The sequence below is a fragment of the Micromys minutus genome, assembly GCF_963924665.1.
Source record: "Micromys minutus genome assembly, chromosome: 11".
NCBI classification, from domain to species: domain Eukaryota; kingdom Metazoa; phylum Chordata; class Mammalia; order Rodentia; family Muridae; genus Micromys; species Micromys minutus.
The window spans coordinates 1,301,238-1,323,678 of NC_137980.1; the positions used below are offsets into that span (position 1 = coordinate 1,301,238).

General features: G+C 39.0%; 1 protein-coding gene and 1 pseudogene across 2 annotated transcripts in view; both read left to right on the forward strand.

Moving 5' to 3' along the window:
* Window positions 1-22,441, forward strand: part of SKIC3 (SKI3 subunit of superkiller complex) — an 86,471-nt gene that overhangs the window by 58,256 nt on the left and 5,774 nt on the right. Inside the window, exons 36-40 of the mRNA XM_080925132.1 lie at window positions 465-593; window positions 11,096-11,217; window positions 13,010-13,168; window positions 19,456-19,608; window positions 20,957-21,087. Of these exons, the coding sequence (XP_080781258.1) occupies window positions 465-593; window positions 11,096-11,217; window positions 13,010-13,168; window positions 19,456-19,608; window positions 20,957-21,087 (694 nt within the window). The remainder of the gene's footprint in view (window positions 1-464; window positions 594-11,095; window positions 11,218-13,009; window positions 13,169-19,455; window positions 19,609-20,956; window positions 21,088-22,441) is intronic.
* Window positions 6,025-7,874, forward strand: LOC308427569 (kinesin-like protein KIF22; annotated as a pseudogene). Its single transcript has one exon. The product of its transcript is annotated as a kinesin-like protein KIF22 (transcript).

Sequence of the window (22,441 nt, forward strand, 5' to 3'; positions counted from 1 at the left end):
GAACTTAGGTGCAGTGTTGAGTTTTTTCTCTGAGTTTCACTTTTCTTAAGAACCAAAACCCAAGACCAAAACCAAAGTGTGTTCACTTGTTTATCGTTAAACCAAGCGTTTCAAACAGGAACAGAGTAGTAAAGATGAGTGTCTCCTCGAAACTGTCCTCCATGTCTATGAGTGTATGTAATTGCACTCCCCATAATAGCATACTTCAGGGGCTGAGCCAACCAGCTGAGGGACAGAAGGAACTTATTCAGCTAGTTCCTGTATGAGATGTTCAGGAAACTCAAAAATCTTAAACGTTAAATATCCAGTTTGTTTTTGGAAAGCAAGTTGGCTTTCTTTTAAGGTCATGAAACTTTTTAAAAAATATAATTAACACTTTTGGGAAAGACATAAATTTCATTTAGGATAGTTTTGCAGCAGCATGATATGAACAAGGCTTTTAACTAACTCTCTTCCTTGTCTAGATGACCCTGCTGTCTGGGCTGTCCTGATGGCAGCCTGCCATGCAGATAATAAACTGGCTTTGGTCAGTAACACTCAGCCAAAGAGGGTAGATTTATACTTGGCATTGCAGTCTGCTGTTTCTGCTTCACGTAAGTTTCATTTTTATGGATTTGCATTTAGAATTTTTTAGTTGCATACAATATATTTTGATATTCTTTTTCCTCACTTAAGTGCTTCTAAATTCTCCCTCCCTCCCTACCCAACGTCATGTTCTTTCTCTCTCAAAAAACAAAACAAGCAAACAAACAAAGAAAAATCAAGAAAATAAAATAAAAAGAAAGAAGGACAAAACCACCAAAGAACAACAACAAAAAAGAAAAACAAAACAAGAAACCATGGAGTCCATTTTGTTTGGTCAGCTGTACCTGAGCTTGAGGCCTCCCCTGGAGGGTGGTGGATATCGCCTGTGTCTTTCCACTAGAGAAAACGGTTCTCGCAGGTATCAGCTGCAGATAGCTTTTTGGTTAGGGATAAGACTTTGCGCCTATTTCCCCTTATCTGCCCTGTGATTTTAGTCTGTCTTGAATTTGTGTAGGCCCTGTGCATGCTGTTATAGCCACTGCAAACTCATGTTTGCATTAACTCTTTCTTGTTGGGAAGGCACTTTCCCTTGATGCCATCCATCTACTGCCTCTAGCTCTTAGAATCTTCTTGTGTCCCCTTCTGCAATTATCTCTACTCCTTGAGGTTTGATGAGGACATCTCATTAAGAGCTGAGTTCTCCAAGGTCTCTTACTATCTATACATTGTCTAGTTGTGGGTCTCTTTTTAAGTGCTGTCTAGTGCAAGAAGAAGCTTCTCAGGTGAGAATGGTGCACTCTTATCTGTGGATACAATGATAAGTCATTAGGAGTCACTTGGTTGAATTGTTCATTTAGCAGAATAACACTACTAGTAGAAGTAGGAGCAGCAGTAGTATATTATGTTATTAGTATAGTATATTAATTTCCAGGGGCAGCCCAGGCTGTTCTTTCTGGTTCTCTCTTGAAGGTAACCAGGGTCAGTCTTGACAGTGAAACATTTAGTCTTGTGAGATATTTAGGGTTGCCTTTTCTATAATAAAACATTTACCTGTCTTAAGTCTAAGTTACTTTGCAGTGGTAGCTGTCCTGCCTGAGTTCCTCTAAGGCCATAAACTGTAGTCTCTGGCATTTAGCACCTCAAAGTAAAACAGCAGGAATTAAATAAAAGGATTTATTGCAAGTGCTCCTTTCTTTAGTGAGTCAACCCTAAGCCTCTCTGGCTAAGTGGGTTAACTCTTTGTGAACCAGAGAGGAAGGAAAGGAAAAGAATTAAAATGCTGTATACAGGAAAATATGCACAGACACATATACATTAAAAAATTTATATGCCTACTCTGGCCAGGCCTGACCATTTGTCACAATCAACTCCACAAGTATTCATGCATGCTTACATGCATACATGTGTATGTATATACCTACATTCATACATATAGACAAACAGACATACACATTTGGCAGAACTCTTCAAGCCAAACCATTTAAAGAACAACTTTATTTCTTTTCTCTGGCCTTTTTATATCTTCTTAGACAGGAAAGTTCTTAGAAAATTACCTCAGAGTTAAAATGTTACATAGAATGGGAGTTACAGAAGGATGTTGATACTAAGTTCCAAGCAGTGTTTTATCATAATATGATCATTATAAGTTCCAAGCAGCAGTTTTCTCATGGCCTTGCCTTATCATAGTATACACCTGCGACTTTATACTTGGACCTAAATGCTTTTTCTTGAACACAAAGTTGTTCCAAGTCTACTTCTTTTTTTAGTGTAATTATGAAAGCTTCTGACGAGTGGACATATTCTATTCTTGATTCTAACTTTATTATATCTTTCTAACAACTAAGACCATCTCTAAGAACTTTCTTCCTAAAGTTATTTGAATCAAATTAGGAATTATATATAAAAAAAGGAATTCTGTATCATCATCTGTATGTCTAGATAGCATCACTATAAGATCGTACACCTTCATGGGTCTATAGAAATCTGCTCAAAAGGGTGGGTCAATACCTAGTATTGTTATATATTTAACAATAGGAAAAGCATATTAATAGCAGGAATCTTTCCTCAGATGTAATCTTTTTGGATTTGCCTAAAGAAGCAAATTTGTCATAGATTGACAGTCCATGGCAGAACTATCTTAAAAAGATCCCCTGCTAGTTTTTAGCTTCTAGATGACTCCTGTGAATTAATAGTAGTATCCCTACCCCTAGGACTCATGACATATCTACTTATGAGTTTTGGGCTTATTAACAGTATCAGGTATGGATTTTATCTCATGGAGTGGGCTTTGAATTTAGTTTTTAAAAAGTGGTTGGTTACTCCCATAACATCTGATGCCACTGTTGCATTAGTATATCTTGTAGGCCATTTGCTATTGCAGGCCACAGGGTTGAGCTGGGTGAGACTGATGATCACTTATCTCTTCTGGTAGTGTGAACAGTGCTTCCCAGCACTATGAGTGTTAGCCAGTGGAGGTAAACATTCTAGTTGGACAAAAGCTTCATTTCTCCATGTCCGATAATGTATATGAGTGAGTAGTGTCTTTAGCAATAGGGCCTTGCTGCCATTTTATAGAGGGTAGCCAATAGTATTGGTACCCTGTAATATTTAATATATTAAGAGCAGGAATCTTTCCTAACATTAATCCTCTTGGCTCTTGCCTATAGAGCAAAACTGTCATAGATTATAATCTGAAGCAGATCATCTCAGGAAGATCACCTGCTAGTATTTAGCTTGTCCTTTTATGGTTCCTGATAACCTGGAGAAGTGGTGGAAACAATTGTTGGCCTTAACCTGCTGACTGCCATGAATGCTTCTGTAAAATCTTGCTTGCTTGCCCACCCACCCACCTTGTTTTTTGAGGATAAAATGAGAATATAAACCAGATGCAGGATTGAGGCCTTTCAGGAGCTGTCCTGGCTTTGGTCACACCCCCCCTTCCATTCTCACTGGTGTAGTAGTACTTATTCCAGAATTAGTCCTGCAACGATCCTGTTTCAAGTAACTTGTAAAAAGCATTTGTATAGATACTTTAATTCAGATTCTACCAGTGAATAAATCAAGGACACATACAACTTCAGTATTCATGATTATAAAAAACTTACCTACAAATTTCATTGTCCTAAACATGATTGAAGGACATTGTTGCTATCATTTTTGAGTTAACTGTTACATTTCAATAAATCAAATGAGGATACAAATTCTCTCTGATACTCTTTATGTAACTTTGAGTTTTGATAAATGACTTTAATCACTTTCCCATCCACCCCCATCCCAATAGGCCTCCTCACTCCCTGGGGCCTAAAGTCTCTAGAGGGTGAGGTGCATCATCTCTTTCTGAGATCAGACCAGCCAGTCCTCTGCTGTATATGTGTCAGGGGCCTCATATCAGCTGGTGTATGCTACTTGGTTGATGGTTCAGCGTCTGAGAGATCTTGGAGGTCCAGGTCAGTTGAAACTGCTAGTCTTCCATTGGGGCCACCCTCTACCTCAGCTTCTTCTACCTTTTCCACAATCCAACCATGGGTCCCTGGCTTCTGTTCATTATCTGCATCTGAGTCTTTCAGCTGCTTCTTGGGCTTTCAGAGACCAGCCATGCTGTCTGCAAGCACACCACAGCATCAGTAACAGTGTTAGGCTTTGGAACCTTGAGCTGGATCCCACTTTAGGCCAGTCACTGGACCTCCTTTCCCTCTGTCTCTTCTCCATTTTTGTCCCTGCAGTTCTTTTAGGCAGGAACAATTCTGGGTCAGAACTTTTGACTGTAGGATGGCAACCCCATCCCACCACTTGGTATCCTGTCCCTCCACTGGAGGTGGACTCTACAAATTCTCCCTCCCCACTGTAGCGCACTTCCTCCAAGGTCCCTCCCTTTGAGTCCTGAGAGTCTCTCACCTCCCAGGTCTCTGGTACATTCAAGAGAGTCCACCTACCTCCTACCTCCTGAGGTTGCATGTTTCTATCCTTTCTGCTGGCCCTCAAGGCTTCAATGTTGTCCCCCTGCTTCCCACTACCTGATTCTGTTCTCTCTTCCCCTCCCTCCCTGTCCCCTCTCACATCTAGGTTCCTCCCTCCCTCTGCCCCCTGTGACTGCTTTCCTCTCCCTCCTGAGTGGAATTAAGGCATCCTCACTTCTGTCCTTGGACTTGCTAACCTTCTTGAGTCCTGTGGGTTGTGTCTGGGTAGTCTGTATTTTTTTGGCTAATATCCACTTACTAGTGAGTACATAATGTGCATGTCATGTCCTTTTGGGTCTGAGTTACCTCACTCAGAATGATATATTCTAGTTCCATCCATTTGCCTGCAAAACTCACAATGTTCTTGTTCTTAATAGCTGAGTAGTATTTCATGGTGTAAATGAACCACATTTTCTGTATCCATTCTTCCATTGTGGGACATCTGGGATGTTTCCAGTTTCTTGTTATCACAAATATGGCTGCTATGAACATAGTGGAACATGTGCCTCTGTGGCATGGTGTGGCATGTTTTGGGTATGTACTCAAGAGCAATATAGCTGGTTTTTTGGGCAGATCTATTTCCAATTTTTTGATGAGCCTCCAGATTGATTTCCAGAGTAGTTGTACCAGTTTGCAATCATACCAGCAATGGAGGAATGTTCCTCTTTTTCCACATCCTCACCAGCATCTGCTGTCATTTGAGTTTTTGATCTTAGCCTTTCTGATTGGTGTAAGGTGGAATCTCAGGGTTGTTTTGATTTGCATTTCCCTGATCACTAAAGATTTTGAACTTTTCTTTAGGTGCTTCCTGGCCCGTTGAGATTCCTTAGTTTAGTTCTATATCCCATTTTTGATTTTATTTTTTATTTTTTTATTTTTATTTTTATTATATTTGGATATTAGCCCTGTATTGAATGGGGTTAGTGGAGATTTTTTTCCCATTCTGTAGGTTGCTAATTTGTCCTATTGGCTATTTCTTTTGCCTTACAGAAGCTTCCAGTTTCATGAGGTCCCATTTATTTATTCTTGATCTTAGAGTGTGAGCCATTGGAGTTCTGTTTAGGTAATTTCCCCTTGTGCCAGTGAGCTCAAGGCTCTTTCTCACTTTATCCTCTATTAGACTCAGTGTATTTGGTTTTATGTTGAAGTCCTTTATCCACTTGAACTTGTGCTTTGTTCAGGATGACAAATATGGATCTATTTTCATTTTTGTACAAACCAACTGCCAGTTAGACCAGCACCATTTATTGAAGGTGCTTCCTTTTTTTCCATTGTATATTTTTTGCTTCTTTGTCAAAGATCAAGTAACCATAGGTGTGTGGGTTTATTTCTGGGTCTTCAGTTCTATTCCATTGATCAATGTATCTGTCTCTATATATCAATATTATGCAGTTGTTATCACTATTGCTCTGTAGCATAGCTTGAAGTCAGGGATGGTGATTTCCCCAGAAGTTCTTTTATTGTCAAGAACTGTTTTCTCTGGGCCAAAGAAGAAAGGGATATGAATGTTAGGGCTAAGATGAGGCTGCAGTGATGGGAGATGGCATTGGCCACCTCAGGGCCTTGTAGCTATCTAAGCAAGGGAGGGGTTGGTGGGTGTCCACCTCTAGCTCAAGTGAGGGTGGCTGTTGGATTGCACCCGTTTATGGATGAAGAGACAGAAGCAAAGGAGCCGCCCTGTGTGCAACGCACATGCAGCTGCTCTCTTGAAGTGGCTGACTGGAGGAAAGATCAGGAGTCTAAAATGTCAGTTCAATGCCTTCTGTGGAGAGACGTCTATATAGGTTCAGTACAGCCCATCCTAGGCACTTGCTGGAAGGGCAAAATGCCGGTGTACTTGCCTATAGGCCTACTGAGGCAGAGAAGACACACACAATGCTAGGCAGCCCAGAACAGCCTGGAGTGATTCCTCAGGCTCTCATGGACCTCCTGCAACTAACAAGGGAAGAGACTGCTGACGGCCTGCTGTGGGACATTTCTGTTGCTATGTCCTATTTAGAGATCTACCAGGAAAAGATATTAGACCTCTTGGATCCTGCATCAGAAGACCCAGTGATCTGAGAAGACTGTCAAGGGAACATCCTGATTCCAGGCCTCACACAGACACCCATCACTAGCTGTTCTGACTTTGAGCAGCACTTCCTTCCAGCCAGTAGAAATCGAGTTGTAGGAGCTACCCGACTTAAGCAGTTCTCTTCTCATAGTCAGGCAGTGCTCTTGGTCAGATTAGATCAGCATGAACATTTGGCTCCATTTCACCAACGGGAAGGGAAACTACCTTACTGATTGCTCAGGCAACCAGGGCATTCGGCTTGAAGAGAGTGGAGCCATCAACACCTCCCTTTTTGTATTGGGCAAAGTGGTGGTTACATTAAACTAGGGAGGCCTTGTATACCATACCGGGACAGCAAGCTCACTTGTTTGTTGCAGAACTCTCTGGGAGGCTCAGCTCATAACATTTTCATTTCCAACATTGCTCCTGAAATAGGAAAATTTTACCTGGATACAGAGTCAGCATTGAACTTCACTGCTAGGTCCAAGGAGATGACTAACTGGCCTTTTACCAATGAGAGTCAACAGCCTCATGCCTTGGTACCTATTAAGCTGTCTCAGAAAGAACTGCTAGGCCCATCAGAGGCAAAGAAAACCAAAGGCTCTAAAGAAAAATCTACTGGGAGCTCTGAGTCTACAACAGCTACAGCATCTGCCTCCCAGATACCAAGCCTCTTACAGAAGCTAAGCAATATGGATCCAGCCATGTTGGAGAACCTCCTGAGTATGGAACATTTACTGGGTTCCCAGAGGAGCCAAGGGACACCTCTACTGAATCCCCTAAAGCGAGAGCAAATGGTACACATTAAGACAGTGCAGGAAAAGAACTTGGAGATTGAGAGGCTTAAGATGAAGCAAAAAAAACTGGAAGCCAAAGTGCTGGCCCAGGAGGCACTGGATCCAAGAGAAAAAGAACACTCCCACAGTTCTCCAGCCTCCTTCCTCTTGTAGTGGCACAGTGGCAAAGCCTTTGACAAAGGCTGTACTGATGATGTCTCTGCAAAGGATTCAGAAAAAGGCAGAGTCCTCAAACAAGATTCATCTCCCAAAGAAAGGCCACAGAAAGAAGCTGGAGTCATCACATGAGTCAGAAGCTGTGGAAAAGGATGAGGACTACTGGGAGGTACATATTAGCCCAGAGTTAATGGCACATAGGTGCCAAAAATTATTGGATTTGCTGAATGAAGGCTCAGTTCGGAACCTGTGAAGTCTGCAGTGCATTGGCCAGAAGGTGGCCTAGCTCATCATGGACTGGAGGGAGCTCCATCACCCCTTTAGTGAAGTGAAGGACTTGAACAGATAGAAGTCATCTCTGGGAATCAGGAGGAGTCTTTAAATTAAAAAAATTTTCTTTTGATATTCTAGGTATTTTGATTTTCCAGATGAATTTGAGAATTGTTCTTTCCATATCTTTGAAGAATTGTGTTGGGATTTTGATGGGGATTACACTGACTCTGTAGATTGCTTTTGATAGGATGGCCACTTTTACTATGATAATCCTACCAATCCATGAGCATGGGAGATTTCTCCACTATATAGACAAACTCAAAGAAAAAAGTCACATGATCATCCCATTAGATGCTGAAAAAGCATTTGACAAAATTCAACACCCTTCATGTTAGAAATCTTGGAAAGATCAGGAATTCAAGGCCCATACCTAAACATAGTTAAAGCAATATACAGCAAACCAGTAGCCAACATCACACTATATTTTGATGTGAGAAACTTGAAACAATCCCACTAAAATCAGGAATTAGACAAGGCTGCCCATTCTCCCCCTTCAATATAGTACTTGAAGTCCTAGCCAGAGCAATTAGACAACAAAAGAATGTCAAAGGGATACAAATTGGAAAGGAAAAAGTCAGAATATCTATTTGCAGATGACATGATAGTATACCTAAGTGACCCCATAAATTCCACCAGAGAACTTCTACAGCTGATAAACAACTTCAGCAAAATGGCTGGATATAAAATTAACTCAAACAAATCAGTAGCCTTCCTCTACTCAAAGGATAAACAGGCGAGAAAGAAATTAGGGAAATACTCTTCACAATAGTCACAAATAACATAAAATAACTTTACCCAAACAAGTGAAAAATCTGGAGCTTCAAGACTCTTTAAGAAAGAAATCAAAGAAAACTTTTTTTGTTTTTGTTTTTAAAAGATAAGTTTTCAGGGTGCAGAATTCTAATCCTCCTCTCCTTTGTTAAAACTTTAAATATTTTGGTCTATTCCTCTTTTCTACAATTTCTGAAATGTCGTTGGAAATGGTCTTATCTTTCTTTCACTCTCCAGCTCTTTGGTGGAGTTTTGCCTTAATTTTAATTTCCTGTGGTTTAAAGATAGCATAGATGGGTATAGTTTGGGGTTTTGTTTTTGTCTGATGTTCATCTTTCTCCGTGTCCTCCATGCTTCCTGGCTAGTGCTTGTGTCCAGTGTTAATCTGGGGACATTTCAGTCATCATGGTTCTAATATGTGCCCTTCTGCTTCTTCTGGAGTTCACTTAGGTTTACTTAGGTCTTTTGTAGTTGTCTCATGGTTCTTGGAAATTCCCTTCTATTGCATTCAGTATTTTTTCTCTTTGCTTCACTGTTTGAGTGATTTCAGTGGAGATACCTGATGTTGAGAAATTGTTTTCTCAGTAATCCTGTCAATCCTGTCAATAAGCCCATTGTGTTTAATTCTAATAATTCTAGCATTCCTACTGCTTTCTAGCATCTCTGCATTGCTGACTCTAGTCTTGAAGCTTGCTGTGTTCTACAAAATGTACCTTTTACACTTGAATCTTTTTCTTTATAGCTTTGTCGTGGTCGGTGCAGCTGCTGTAAGCCCTTGGTGGTGTGGTAGTAAGGTGGCATACCAATTCTTATGGCCCTGTGAGGAGGTGGTCTCAGTCTTGGTGAGCCTGGGACTCTGATCTATGAGCATCACCCTCAGTTTGGCAGAATAGGCTGCCGACAGTGGGCTTGAACTGGTCCTTTAGTGGAAGGCTAATTAAGTTCTTCATCTTTTACCAGTAAATAACAGACTATTAACTAGGAAATTCTTAAATATTTGGAAAGTAAATATCACACTTCCTAATAACCTAGACCAAATAACAAGCCCCAAGGAACATTATTTTTAAGTGTTGAAGTTTGCACAGTGTGTCAGAACTGTAGGACATGGCTAAAGCACAGCTTGGAGAAGATGTTTCATGTTAAATGGTTACACTGGGAATGGAGAACAGCTTCCCTCAAATTAATATGAGCTTCTGTCTTAGGGATCTACATACAAAAGGTAAGTTAAACCCAAAGTAAGATGAATAAAGAAATGGCAAAGATAAGATAGAAAGAAATCTGTTAGATAAGACAAAGAAAAATCAACAGAATGGGAAGATGCACTTTTTTTTTTTTTTAAAGAGGAGCAGTACAGGTAGAAAATTTGCAGTTATATGAGCTACGAAAAAGAAGATAGGAAACCAGCCTCTGAATGGAAGTATGTCATTGCAGCTATTAACATGTTAATAACATTTCAACATCAAGTTCATGTCCTGACATTTGACAACTCAGAAAAAAATAATAAAATTCCATAGGACAAAAAGTTTGCCTAAGCAGAAATAAATCAGTAGCTACATGTGTACTAAGGATATCAAGACTGCAACCTCATGAGGAAAGCTTGTAGGACCAGATGATGCCACTGATGAATTCTGCCACACATTTATGGAAGAAATGATACCTATTTAAGATTTTCTTAAAATCAAAGAGAGAAAAATGTTTTTGACTATAACCTATGTAGCCAGCTTTATTCCACTACAAAACCCAGAGACATTCAAAGAACAGAAAAGGACTGAGCAGTGTCAGCTCTAGCCTCCATGAGGAAATTCATAACAGAACCTTAGCATTTATACCCAATAGCACAAGAAAGATAGTGCATTACGCTCAGGCGGGGTTTGTCCCACAAACTTGACCATGAGTGCTGTTAAAGATGCCATTCGTGGAAAATTACAGACCGTGAAATCTAAGTGGCATTTCCCAGCAGCAGAGGATGAGGGCGTTTGGATGAACTGAAGACAGAAGTGACTACACTGTGGTGGGAGGTGGCTTTTGCTAATGATGATCCTGTGTCCTACCTCTGTAACATTTGTCTGCCAGTGTATGAGTTGGAACTCTTCAGAGTGGATGCAGCTGCTCTTGCTTTAGTTACACTGTAGAAATCGCTCATTGTTTTTCAGTGAATTTTCATTGTTTTATACAGGATATATATATATATATATATATATGTGTGTACATATATATGCACACACACTTAAAATGTTAACCAGAAATATTCATAGTAAATCTATGGTGTTCTGGTGGCTAGGCACAGGGTGTAATGGTAATTATGAGATTCCAGATATGTGAGTGTGAGTTCAGCCTGGGTTATATAGACCCTGTCTCTAGGAAAATGTATGTAAAGTGTACTTGTACTTGTGAAAATTGTTGGCAAATGTTCTTTCCCTTGAGAGCACATTATACATAGCAGAAGAAAGTAGCATTGATCTCTCTCTCTCTCTCTCTCTCTCTTTTTTTTTTTTGCTTTACAGTTAAGGACAAAGAAATTTTGCAAAATTATAACCAGTCGCTTGAAAGGTGGTCTTTTTCGCAAGCTGTCACTGGTCTAATTGACACAGGAAAAATACCTGAAGCTGAATCTCTGTGCACAAAGGTACTATTGTGAAATTGTACGTTGAAATTCATGCTAGTTTTCTTTCTTTCTTTTTCTTTCTTTCTTTTTTTTTTTTTTTGTCTTAAGTAAAATGCTGGAACTTAGTACTTAACGTGTGTAGGGTGGTGGTAGTAACAAGCAACATTCATAGGCTGCTTACTCCAAGTCAGTCCTTTCATTTAGCATTATTTTTTTCTGGGCTTCACAACAATTGATTATGTGCATATTAATGAGTGAGAAGATTTATTTTACGAATGTTCAGTATTTGCCCAGAAGCTCACAGCAGCTGGAGATGTATCACTACTACTGCACTGGTTCTGAACCCTCATAGTCTCTTTGCCCACAAGAAACATTATTGTCTATTTACTTACTTATTCATGAGTGTGAATGCATATCAGAGTATGAGGAGGTCACAGGGGTTTCATATATACTGGAGCTGGGATTAGAGGCAGTATGGACTGCATTGTATGGGTGCTGGGACTTGAACCCCCGACCTCACAAGGTCAGTGTGCTCTCTCAATCACTGTGCTGTCTTCCCAGCCCTCACCTGAACTGTGTACAGACAATTTATTTTATGTAGGGTATCATTGCTTTGCTTTCTGGTTACTCCCTTTAGAATACTGGTCTCAAGAATGTGTTCACTTTTCCAAGGTCTAAAGTCGTAGAATGACTGGAGATGGCTGACCAGTGACTGCAACTACTTTTATCACCATGGCTAGGACCGTGTGGCTCTTTGTTGGCAGGTTTTATGGGTAGATTGTTAGCATCTTGCCTGCCACATAAAGTGACTCAATAAATATTTATTCAATCTGTTAATCAATTGAAGGTTCCATGGACCTATTAAAGGAAGAGTTTTAAAAACGGCTTTTTTCCTGTATGCTTATGTCTCATAAATACCAGAGCAAGTATGTTTTTCTCTTAGAAATGGTTTTTTGAGAGAGAAACAGATTTTACAGAGAGATAAAAATGGTCTTTCATGATCCCTTTTGTCCTTTCAATTCTTTGAAAAGCAGAATAATATATTTTCTCTTTCATGTGAAGGATTCTTTCTGCTTTAAATTCAAGACAGTGCATTAATTATATTGTGGATACTGACTAATCATAAATTAGCAGTTGTAATGTCTTCTCTGCTAGAATGAGGAATGCTTTATGAGTCTGTCCTTTTCATTTTATAGTTTTAGTCTCTCCTAGGATAAAGGCCTCAAATACACTTTAGATATATGTTGGACTGTGGTCTAATGAGGAAAAAATAGATAAGTATTCTCTGAAGATTTGCAGCACAGAAGAGTTGACCATAGTTTGCCAACCTACAGAGCTGACACTTGAGATGGAAATTCTAATTATTCTGATATGATCTTAATATATGTACTGAGTTATGGCATTATACTTCATAAATAAATACTAATGTTACATTAATCATACAGTATGGTATGTTCCGCTGAAATAGTGATAACCTTTACTTTTTACATTTCTTGAATGAGTTTTACATTCAGAAACTTAGTATAACAGCTGAGAATAAACTGGGCATATTAAATCTAATCTAAGTGACTCAAACACTACAGCACTATAACTTATGTGAAGGATTATTTAAATGTACGTTATTGGTATTGCCAGGCTGTGTAGCCTTTTGTTTATTTAACTTTCGTACCTGTTTTTGCTATAGACAAAAAAAAAAAAAAAAAAAAGTTTAAATTAAAGGGAATAAAATCTCTTAGCATGGAGCACAGTGTAATTGCATTTTACTCAGTGTAGAGCCCATTTGATATGCTTCTATTTAAAATTTAATTTTTAGAATTTAAAAAGTAACCCTGATCAGCCAGCTATCATCTTACTGTTGAGACAAGTTCAGTGTACTTCACTCCTGGCGTCACAGAAGCCCCTCCCAGATGCTGTACTGGAAGAACTGCAGAAAACAGTCCTGTCCAACTCAACCTCTGTCCCGGCATGGCAGGTGAGCTCACCGCTTCCTACATCAAAATGCTGTGATGCTAGCTGAGGAATATCCTCCATCTCTATCAGACTATATTTTTATCCTTGCTATTAGAGTCTATTTGTCAATTTCCAAATCTGAAGAGTATTGGAAATTTAGCATTAGTTTAGGATCTGTTTCTATGATGGTTTAAGCCATTCTTAATTGTTAGTTGTAAGTTTCCTCAGTTGAAAACAATAGCAGAACCCCATCTTTTACTTTGAGTTGATGTAACATGTTTGGTTTTATAATAGAGACACTGCCTTAGTTATTTTTCCTGCGTCTTAGACAGAATACATGATAAAAGCCACACAAGGGAGGAGGGTTATGTCGGCTCAGGGCTCTAGGTGGTTTGAATGAGAATGTCTCTTGTGAATGTCTTTTTCTTTGTTGGTGACACTATTTGAAGATGTTTAAACAATGTGGCCTGTGGGAAAAACTGTGTCTTGGGGCTTAGCATTGAGAGTATGCAGCCTCAGCTCATATCTGGTTTATTCTCTCTGCTTCCTGTTCCTGTATGCTCTACTTAGACCATTCAATAAGTTTTCTGGTTCCAAAGTTCTAAAGCCTTCCACATTCCTTTACAAAAGCCATGATCAGGTTCATCAAGTATCCACAGTCTGGTACCAATGTCTGTATTAGTTACTTTCTGTTCTTATGCTAAAACACCATGACCAAAAGTGACTTTTGGTGTGCAGGTCCAGAGGAATAAGACTGCAACATGGCTGGGATGGTGGCAGCTAGATGCAGGCATAGCAACAGGAAGAAAGAACACCAGTTCTATTCAAGATTTTCTTGAAAATCAAAGAGATGAAAATGCTTTTGAATATAATCTATGAAGCTAGATTTATTCCAATACAAAAACCAAAGACATTCCAAGAACTGTTTGAGTAGAAAAGGACTGAGTAGTGTCATCATGAGAAAATTCATAACAGAACCTTAGCATTTATACCCAACATCACAAGAAAGATAATGCATTACACTCAGGTGGGGTTTGTCCCACAAACTTGAACAAGAGTGCAGTTAAAGATGCCATTTATGTGAAATTACAGGCCGTGAAATCTAAGTGGCATTTCCCAGCAGCAGAGGATGAGGGAGATTTCTGAGGGGAACAGTCTTAGCCACTGGGCTAGTGAACATTCAGTTACATTTTGCAAAGTATTCAGCAGCTTTCTGCCCATGTTCTGAGAACCTGCAGGAGGCAAATGAAAAATTAATCAACTGATTTCATTAATGCAGAATATTTCAGTACTATATAATGTATAATGCTGAGTCAATAGAATGGTTATTATTAATTAATCCTTGCAGGTCTACAAAGAAAGAAAGCAAGTGGACAGGAAAAAATACACAGTGAGCAGTTTAGAGAGAAAAGGAGCCCTAGAAAGCTTAATGTTACAGCCAAAGCATTTGCTAAGAAAGAAGCTGGGTTAAGAAGGAGGTTAGGGCCATCATGGAGACTCCTCTTGCTATATCCTACAACAAAAGAAAGGGTGGCAGGCCCAGACCCACCTGGCTAAAGTGCCATCTTTCAGAAAGAGCATTTAAGGGGCAACCAGGCCTTGTAGACCAGTATTTAGCATTACAATATATAGTAAAAGACCAACCCTCAACACATCTGCACTTTTTAAAGCTAAAAGAGAAGCTGTGATTCTAATTTTTGTCATTTCTATCTAGCTTTAACTAGTTTTGAACTTCTATCTGTCTATTTTAATTTAAAATTATTTATGGGAGATTCCTGTTGTTTCCTGTGGTCAGAATGTTTCTTGTTCTTTGGAGTTATTGTGTGTAATGAAACAATGAGTGTCTTTATTTTTAATTGGATGTATTTTATTTACATTTCAAATGTTGTCCCCTTTCCTAGTTTCCCCTTCATAATCCTATCCCCCCTCCCCCTGCTTCTGTGAGGGTGCCTCCCACCCCCTCCTTCCTCCTTGAACTGACATTCTTCTACACTGGAGGGCATCAAGCCTTAGCAGGACCAAGTGCTTCTCTTCCCACTGATGCCCATAAGGCCATCCTCTGCTACATATGCAGCTGGAGCTATGGGTCCATTTATTTGAATTCTTTGGATGGTAGTTTAGTTCCTGGGAGCTCTGAGGGGTCTGGTTGGTAGATATTTTTGTTCTTCTGATGGGTTGCAAACCCCTTCACCTCCTTCAGTTCTTTCTCAAACTCCTCCATTGGGTTCCCTGGTTCACAGTCCAATGGTTGGCTGTGAGCATCCACCTCTGTATTTCTCAGGCTTTGGCCGAGCCTCTCAGGAGACAGCTATAACAAGCTCCTATCAGCAAGAGCTTCTTGGCACCTGCAATATTGTCTGGGTTTGTCATCTGTATCTGGGATGGATTCCCAAGTGGGGCAGTTTCAGGATGGGCTTTCCTTCAGTCTCTGCTCCACAGGTTTTCCCCATATTTCCTTTAGAAAGGAGTCATTCTGGGTTAAAAAATTGGAGATAAGTGGGTGGCCCCATCCCCCAACTGGGGACTTTGCCTAACCTCTGGATGCGGTCTCTTACAGGTTCTCCCTACCCTTTGTTGGGCATTTTAACTAATTTCATCCCTGTTGGGTCCTGTGAGCCTCTTGCTTTCCTGGTTTCTGGGACTTGCTAGTGGCTACCCCTAGTTCTCCACCCCCCATTGCTACACACCTCTGTTCAAATTCCCTCTGTACATTATCCCTATCTCCAACCATACCTGATTTTGCCCGCCCCCCACCCATCTGCCTAGGACCTCAATTACTGTTTTGAACGGGTAGGGAGAGAGTGAGCAGCCTTGTCTAGTCCCTGATTTTAATGGGATTGCTTCAAGTTTCTCTCCATCAAGTTTGATGTTGACTACTGATTTGCAGTATATTGCTTTTACTATGTTTAGGTATGGGCCTTGAATTCCTAATCTTTCCAAGACTTTTAACATGAAGAAGTGTTGAATTTTTTTTCTTAGCATCTAGTGAAAGGATCATGGTGTATTTTTCTTTGAATTTGTTTATATAGTGAATTAAATTGATGGATTTCTGTACATTGAACCATCCTTGCATCCCTGTGATGAAGCCTACTTGATCACGATAGATGATTGTTTTGATGTGTTCTTTGATTTGGTTTGTGAGAATTTTTTGTTGAGTATTTTTGCATCGATATTCATAAGGGAAATTGGTCTGAAGTTTTCTTTTCTTTTTTTTTTCTTTTTCTTCTTCTTCTTTTTTTTTTTTTTTTTTGGTTGGGTCTTTGTGTGGTTTAGCATAATTGTGGTTTCATAGAAGAAATTAGGTATTGTTTCTTCTGTTTTTATTTTGTGGAATAGTTTGGAGAGTATTGGTATTAGGTCTTCTATGAAGGTCTGATAGAATTCTGCACTAAACCCATCTGGTCCTGAACTTATTTTGGTTGGGAGACTTTTGATGACTGCTTCTATTTCTTTAGGGGTTATGGGACTTTTAGATGGTTTATCTGATCCCAGTTTAACTTTGGTACCTGGTATCTGTCTAGAAAACTGTCTATTTCATCCAGATTTTCTAGTTTTGTTGAGTATAGGCTTTTGTAGTAGGATATGATGATTTTTTAAAATTTCTTCAGTTTCTGTTGTTATGTCTCCCTTTTCATTTCTGATTTTGTTAATTTGAATACTGTCTCTGTACCCTCTAGTTAGTCTGACTAAGTAAGGGCTTATCTAGCTTGTTGATTTCTCAAAGAACCAGCTCCTGGTTTTGTCGATTCTTTGTATAGTTTGCTTGTTTGTTTCTACTTGGTTGATTTCAGCCCTGAGTTTGATTATTTCCTGCCCTCTCCTTCTCTTGGGTATATATGCTTCTTTTTGTTCTAAAGATCTTAGGTGTGCCATAAAGCTGCTAGTTTATTCTCTCTCCAGTTTTTTTTTTTTTTTTTTTTTTTTTTTTTGGAGGTACTCAGAGCTATGAGTTTTCCTCTTAGCAGTGTCCCAAAAGTTTGGGTATGTTGTGCCTTAATTTTCATTAAATTCTAAAAAGTCTTTAGTTTCTTTATTTCTTCCTTGACTAAGTTATCTTTGAGTAGAGCATTGTTCAGCTTCCATGTGCATATGGGCTTTCTGTTGCTTTTGTTGATATTAAAGACCAGTCTTTTTTTAAAAAAAATAATTTTGTTTCTTTATTATATTTAAGTACAGACGCACCATAAGAGGACATCAGATCTCATTACAGATGGTTGTGAGCCATTATGTGGTTGCTGGGATTTGAACTCAGGACCTCTGGAAGAGCAGTCAGTGCTCTTAACCACTGAGCCATCTCTCCAGCCCAAAGACCAGTCTTAATACATGGGGATCTGATAGGATGGATGGGATCATTTCAGTCTTCTTGTATCAGTTGAGGCCAGTTTTGTGACTGATTATATATATGGTCAATTTTGGAGAAGGTAACATAAGTAAGCATCTTTTAGGTCCTACTTAGTCATGATCCATTAATGTAATGGTTTGTCATTTTTAAATACCGTGTTTAGATTTTTTAAGAAATATTTCTGTTTGAGAGTGTGTTACTTGCATACATGTGTGGTGTGTGGGCCTCATGCTACTGAGGTCCCCGGAACTGGAGTTTCACAGGTTGTTAGCTGTTGTGTGGGTACTAGAAATTGAACCTAGGTCCTCTGCAAGAACATCAAGTATCCTTAACTGCTAAGCCATCTCCAGCTCTCATGTGTAGAACTTTTGACCCAGGAGTCATAAGAGGAACTGGCCTATAATTTTCATTTCTGCAAGTTCATTGCTAAGTATTTTTATCTGTGGTACTAATTCTTTTTCTGAAAACTAATGTCCTGCTGTGTTGGTCTTTAGTTCTGCTTCCTTTTTATTTACTAGTTTCATCTCTTTGCTATTTCTGTTATGTTTTATTTCATTCTAATCTGTTGATTTACTTTTCCTTTCAGTTTCTTGAGGCAGAATTTTGTCATCCTAACATGTGGGTTTTTCTTCTTCTTTCTAGTATTTATGTGTGTTCACAATATGCAGGTGTGTATGTGTACACCCATTTGTGGTAGTTTCACTTGTGTATACGGATGCCCATTCATGTGTGTGTGTGTGTGTGTGTGTGTGTGTGTGTGCGCGCGCGCGCGCGCGCGCATGAATATACAGGCCTGACATTGATACTGGTTATATTTTTCCATTGCTCTGTGTCTCTCACCAAATCCAGAGCTTGCCGTTTTGGCTAGTCTGACACGCCAGCTTGCTCTGAGTGTTTCTTGTCTCCATTTCTTAGATACTGGGATTGCCAGTGAACCATTATGCCCACCTGGCTCAGTTTGAAGTCTAGCCTTTACTTGCATCGAAAGTGCTTTGCTTGCTGCCTAATTTGCATTCTAGTGTAGCATTTCCATTGCCATTTGTTTCAAAATGCTGTTTATCATTGGAATTTGTTTGAAGCATCTTTGAAAATTTCTACTATAAGAGTATACTAGATATTTTTCTGTTAATTTCAAGTATAACTCCATTTAGTTAGATGATCGTAATTTTATGATTTCAGGCTGGTGGAATTTGTTGAAATGTAGTCTCTCTGAAGTAGGGGCTCAGTAGTAACCCAGGGTGTCCTGGGTCTTGTGTTCCTCCTGCTTCAGCCTTCGGGTTGCTGCCATTATAACATAATTCCACATGTCTGGCTTAAGATTTGTTTTGTAACCCAACATAAAGACATATTTGGTAAATCCTACATGTGTGGTTGTAAAAGGTGTGTTTTGGAGTTGTTAAGTAGGTAGTGTAACCAAGCTTGTCATTGTATCTTTTGTCAGCATGCTGAACTTTTTATTTTACTTTTGTATGTGTGTTTGTTTCTTAATAAGAATGCTGAAGTAGGCATGTTAAAAATCACTTGTTACTGGAAACATGCCTACTACTGGTTTCTGTCAGCCTTTTCTCATCAATTCTATGTTGTTGAGAGTATTTGCAAATGTAGAAATGCTTATATGAAGGGAGTACTGTTACAGTATCAACTTATTCTCTCCATGTTGCTGTCTTAAAGACTACACTGTTGGATAGGGTTACAGCTACACAAACTTTCTTTTGATTAGTATTTACATAGTTTATCTTTTTTTTTTTTTGCATTTGGTAATCTTGACTTGTCATTTTTGGAAACATTTAGACTTCAGCTTGATAGGATTATAAAAGTTTGTAAATACCTTTTTTATTTTGGGGTGCACAGCAATATTTGGATAAAAAATTAAGTTCATTAAAGTTTATTGAATTTGTAGGGAAAGGGGAACCAGACTCTGTACTAAGCTCAGATGTTCTGCATCTGTTTTCCTTTCTTCTCCTTAGTGGTTGGCACAGGTGTATCAGTCCCAAGGAATGATGGGTGCTGCGGAGATGTGTTACAGAAAGAGTCTCCAAGTAGCATCCCAACAGGGCAGCTGGAGTGGGAAGCTCTCCAGTCTGTTGAAGCTAGCCCTTCTTGCATTGGAAGTGTGCATGGTAAGAACGGTGTTGTGATTGTGATCATGAAAACTTGATTCTATCACAAAACTCTTTTCCTTTTAATAATGCAACCTTTCACAGAGTGATATTCTGTGGTGTTTCCTCATTGTTTCATTGCCTTTTGCTATGGTTTCTTGTGGACTATACCTTGAGCTCTTGAGAAACATAGAGCAATAGGAACCCACAGACTACAACAGAATTTCAAAATTGTTTAGAGACACTCTAAGACTGTAATTTTAAACGTTGAATTATAGCAAGTATATTCTTGGTAACTTAAGAATTCAAGTCTGCTACTTACTGTGATAAAGATGCCAGAACATTCCTCAAGATATTTCTAGGTACCTATGACTTGATATTCTATTTTCTAATGCCAATTTTACATATATTAACCAAAATGTCTTATTGCCAGTAGGGAAAATTCTTAAAGATAACATGTACATGAGAGTGAAGTACAATTGATATACTATAATCCTATTTGAGCACTTATGTATTTGGTATATATTTAAGAATCAGGATATATACTGTGTGTGTTTGTAGATATACAAGCACGGAAGTGCATAGATACCAACTCATGGAAAGATACATAAAAACTATGTTAGTTTCCTTGAATAGAAGAACTGAGCACTTAGAGATAAGGGAGATCTCTCAGTCATTGAGCAGCACACACCAGCTGGTACAGGCCCCTGACATATATACAGCAGAGGACTGCTGGTATAGCCTCAGTGAGAGAAGATATACCTAATCCTCAAGAGATTTGTGGTCCCAGGGAGTGGGGAGGCCTGGCAGGATGCGGGTTGGGGTAGGGACATCCTTTTGTAGACAGGGAAGAAGGAATGGGATGAGAAATAGTCAGAGGTCAGTTCAGGACTGGGATAATGACTGGACTGTAAAAAAAGATTAAAGATAATTAAAAGGAAACAAAACAGAATTAACAGAAAAAGCACAAGAAATTCAAACACACACACATACACACACACACACACACACACACACACACACACACACACAAATAAAACCTATAAAAACACAAAATTGGAAACTATAATTTACAAGTAAAATACCAGTAAGACAAAAAAAAAAAAAAAAAAATGCCCAAACAGAAACAAAAAAATCTCTGAAAACACCGTTGCGTTCCTGTTGTATTAGCCATCTACTCCTGGCATGTGTCCTACCCTGAAGTGTGGGTAATGTGCCCAGAGGAACGTTTCAGTAACAAGCAGTGGGGATGGGATCTGGGTTAGGGATGGGAGTTCATGTCCACTTTCCCTTCTCAGTGCTGGGACCGGCGCCATTTTTAAAGTGAACATGCCAAAATTTAGAGTTAATGTTTATTTTGCATTTTTAGGCTAATGTTTCAGGTGATCACTGGTCATCCTTGGTTCAAGAAGCCACAAGTGAGGCCTTGAAGGTTTGCTTTAGTCCACTGGCCGTCTTCTTGCAAGCGTTGTTACAGTTTAACCGTAAGATGGGAGCAAGGTATTAGACATCTGTGTTCATTGTTTGTTTTGACATTCTTGGTGATTATAAAGCTTCCTAGGAAATGTATGTGGGAAGATTTATGATGAGTTAAACTAGTGTTTCAAGCTTTGGATATTATGCCTGTACTTCGGGACATTTCATTCTGTGCTGCAGAGAAGAATAAAGCATTTCTTATTTAACAGAAATTGGTGCACACATATAAATGACAGGTTTGGTGTGTCAGCATTTCAGGTGAAGATGGTCTTGAAATTAAAAAAAAAATGTTTTCTATTTTAGGGTATAACGTAATGTGAATTTTAGAACCAGAAAAATTCAGAGTGGTTCTGGCTCAAGGTTATATTAATAAAAATTTTGCTAATTTAACAAGCTGGAAAAAAATTAACAAATGTTGAAAAGATAAACCTGTTCATAAATATGTATTTCCATGTCTAGAAAAGTCAAAGGCTGTTCAGATTAAAGCAAAACTTTATTATTTATTGGAGGTTGGGGATGGGATCACAAATGTGAAGAACATTACTTAGATGTCATATATATAGGTGAAGACTATAAAACTTTTAAAAATACATCTTATTCTAATTACTTAACTATATATAAACCAATGACTTAGAAATAAACATTGCTGACACAGAATATAGACTAGGTTTATAGAAATAGAGCTCACTATATATCCAAAAAAAGCCCCCTCAAAAAGCCAAGCCGCACAAAGTAAGACTGAAGGATGGATTAAGACCCCGAAATCTTATTAGATTCAGCAATTCAGTTCTCACCTGGTGAGGGACGCTGTGTGTGTGCCTCTGTGTGTGTGTGTGTGTGTGTGTGTGTGTGTGTGTGTGTGTGCCTGTGTTTGTGCCTCAGGCAGACATGCAGCTTACAGAGAAATGTTCTTTCTGTTCCTGCTGATGTACAGCAGGGACATGAGAAAAGTAGCTCTCACGTGACCCTGCCATACTTCTTCCCATTGATAGCATTTCCAAAAATTAGACCCTAAACATGCCTTCTATGAAGAAACTGTGCTTATGGTGCAGCACAGTACTTGGACCTTTTCAAGACAACTTCTTTAGTTCCTGCTCAGACCAACTGCTATTTATATGATTGTTTTACTTAGCAGTTCTAAAGTTAGTTCTTTCATGTTATCTCTAACACTAAGGAGTTTTGAAATTAATAAATGTTAGTAAGATAGAAGTGAAAAAATCAGAACATAACTGTGAAGCATTTTGTAATTATGAGCTGAGTTCACATATTGACCATATCCTTGAAAACACTAAACACTTGATTTTACTCATGTGACTTCTCTCTCTCTTTTTTTTCCTATCTTGTTTTCCAAGGAAATAAAAATAATGCATCAAATTTT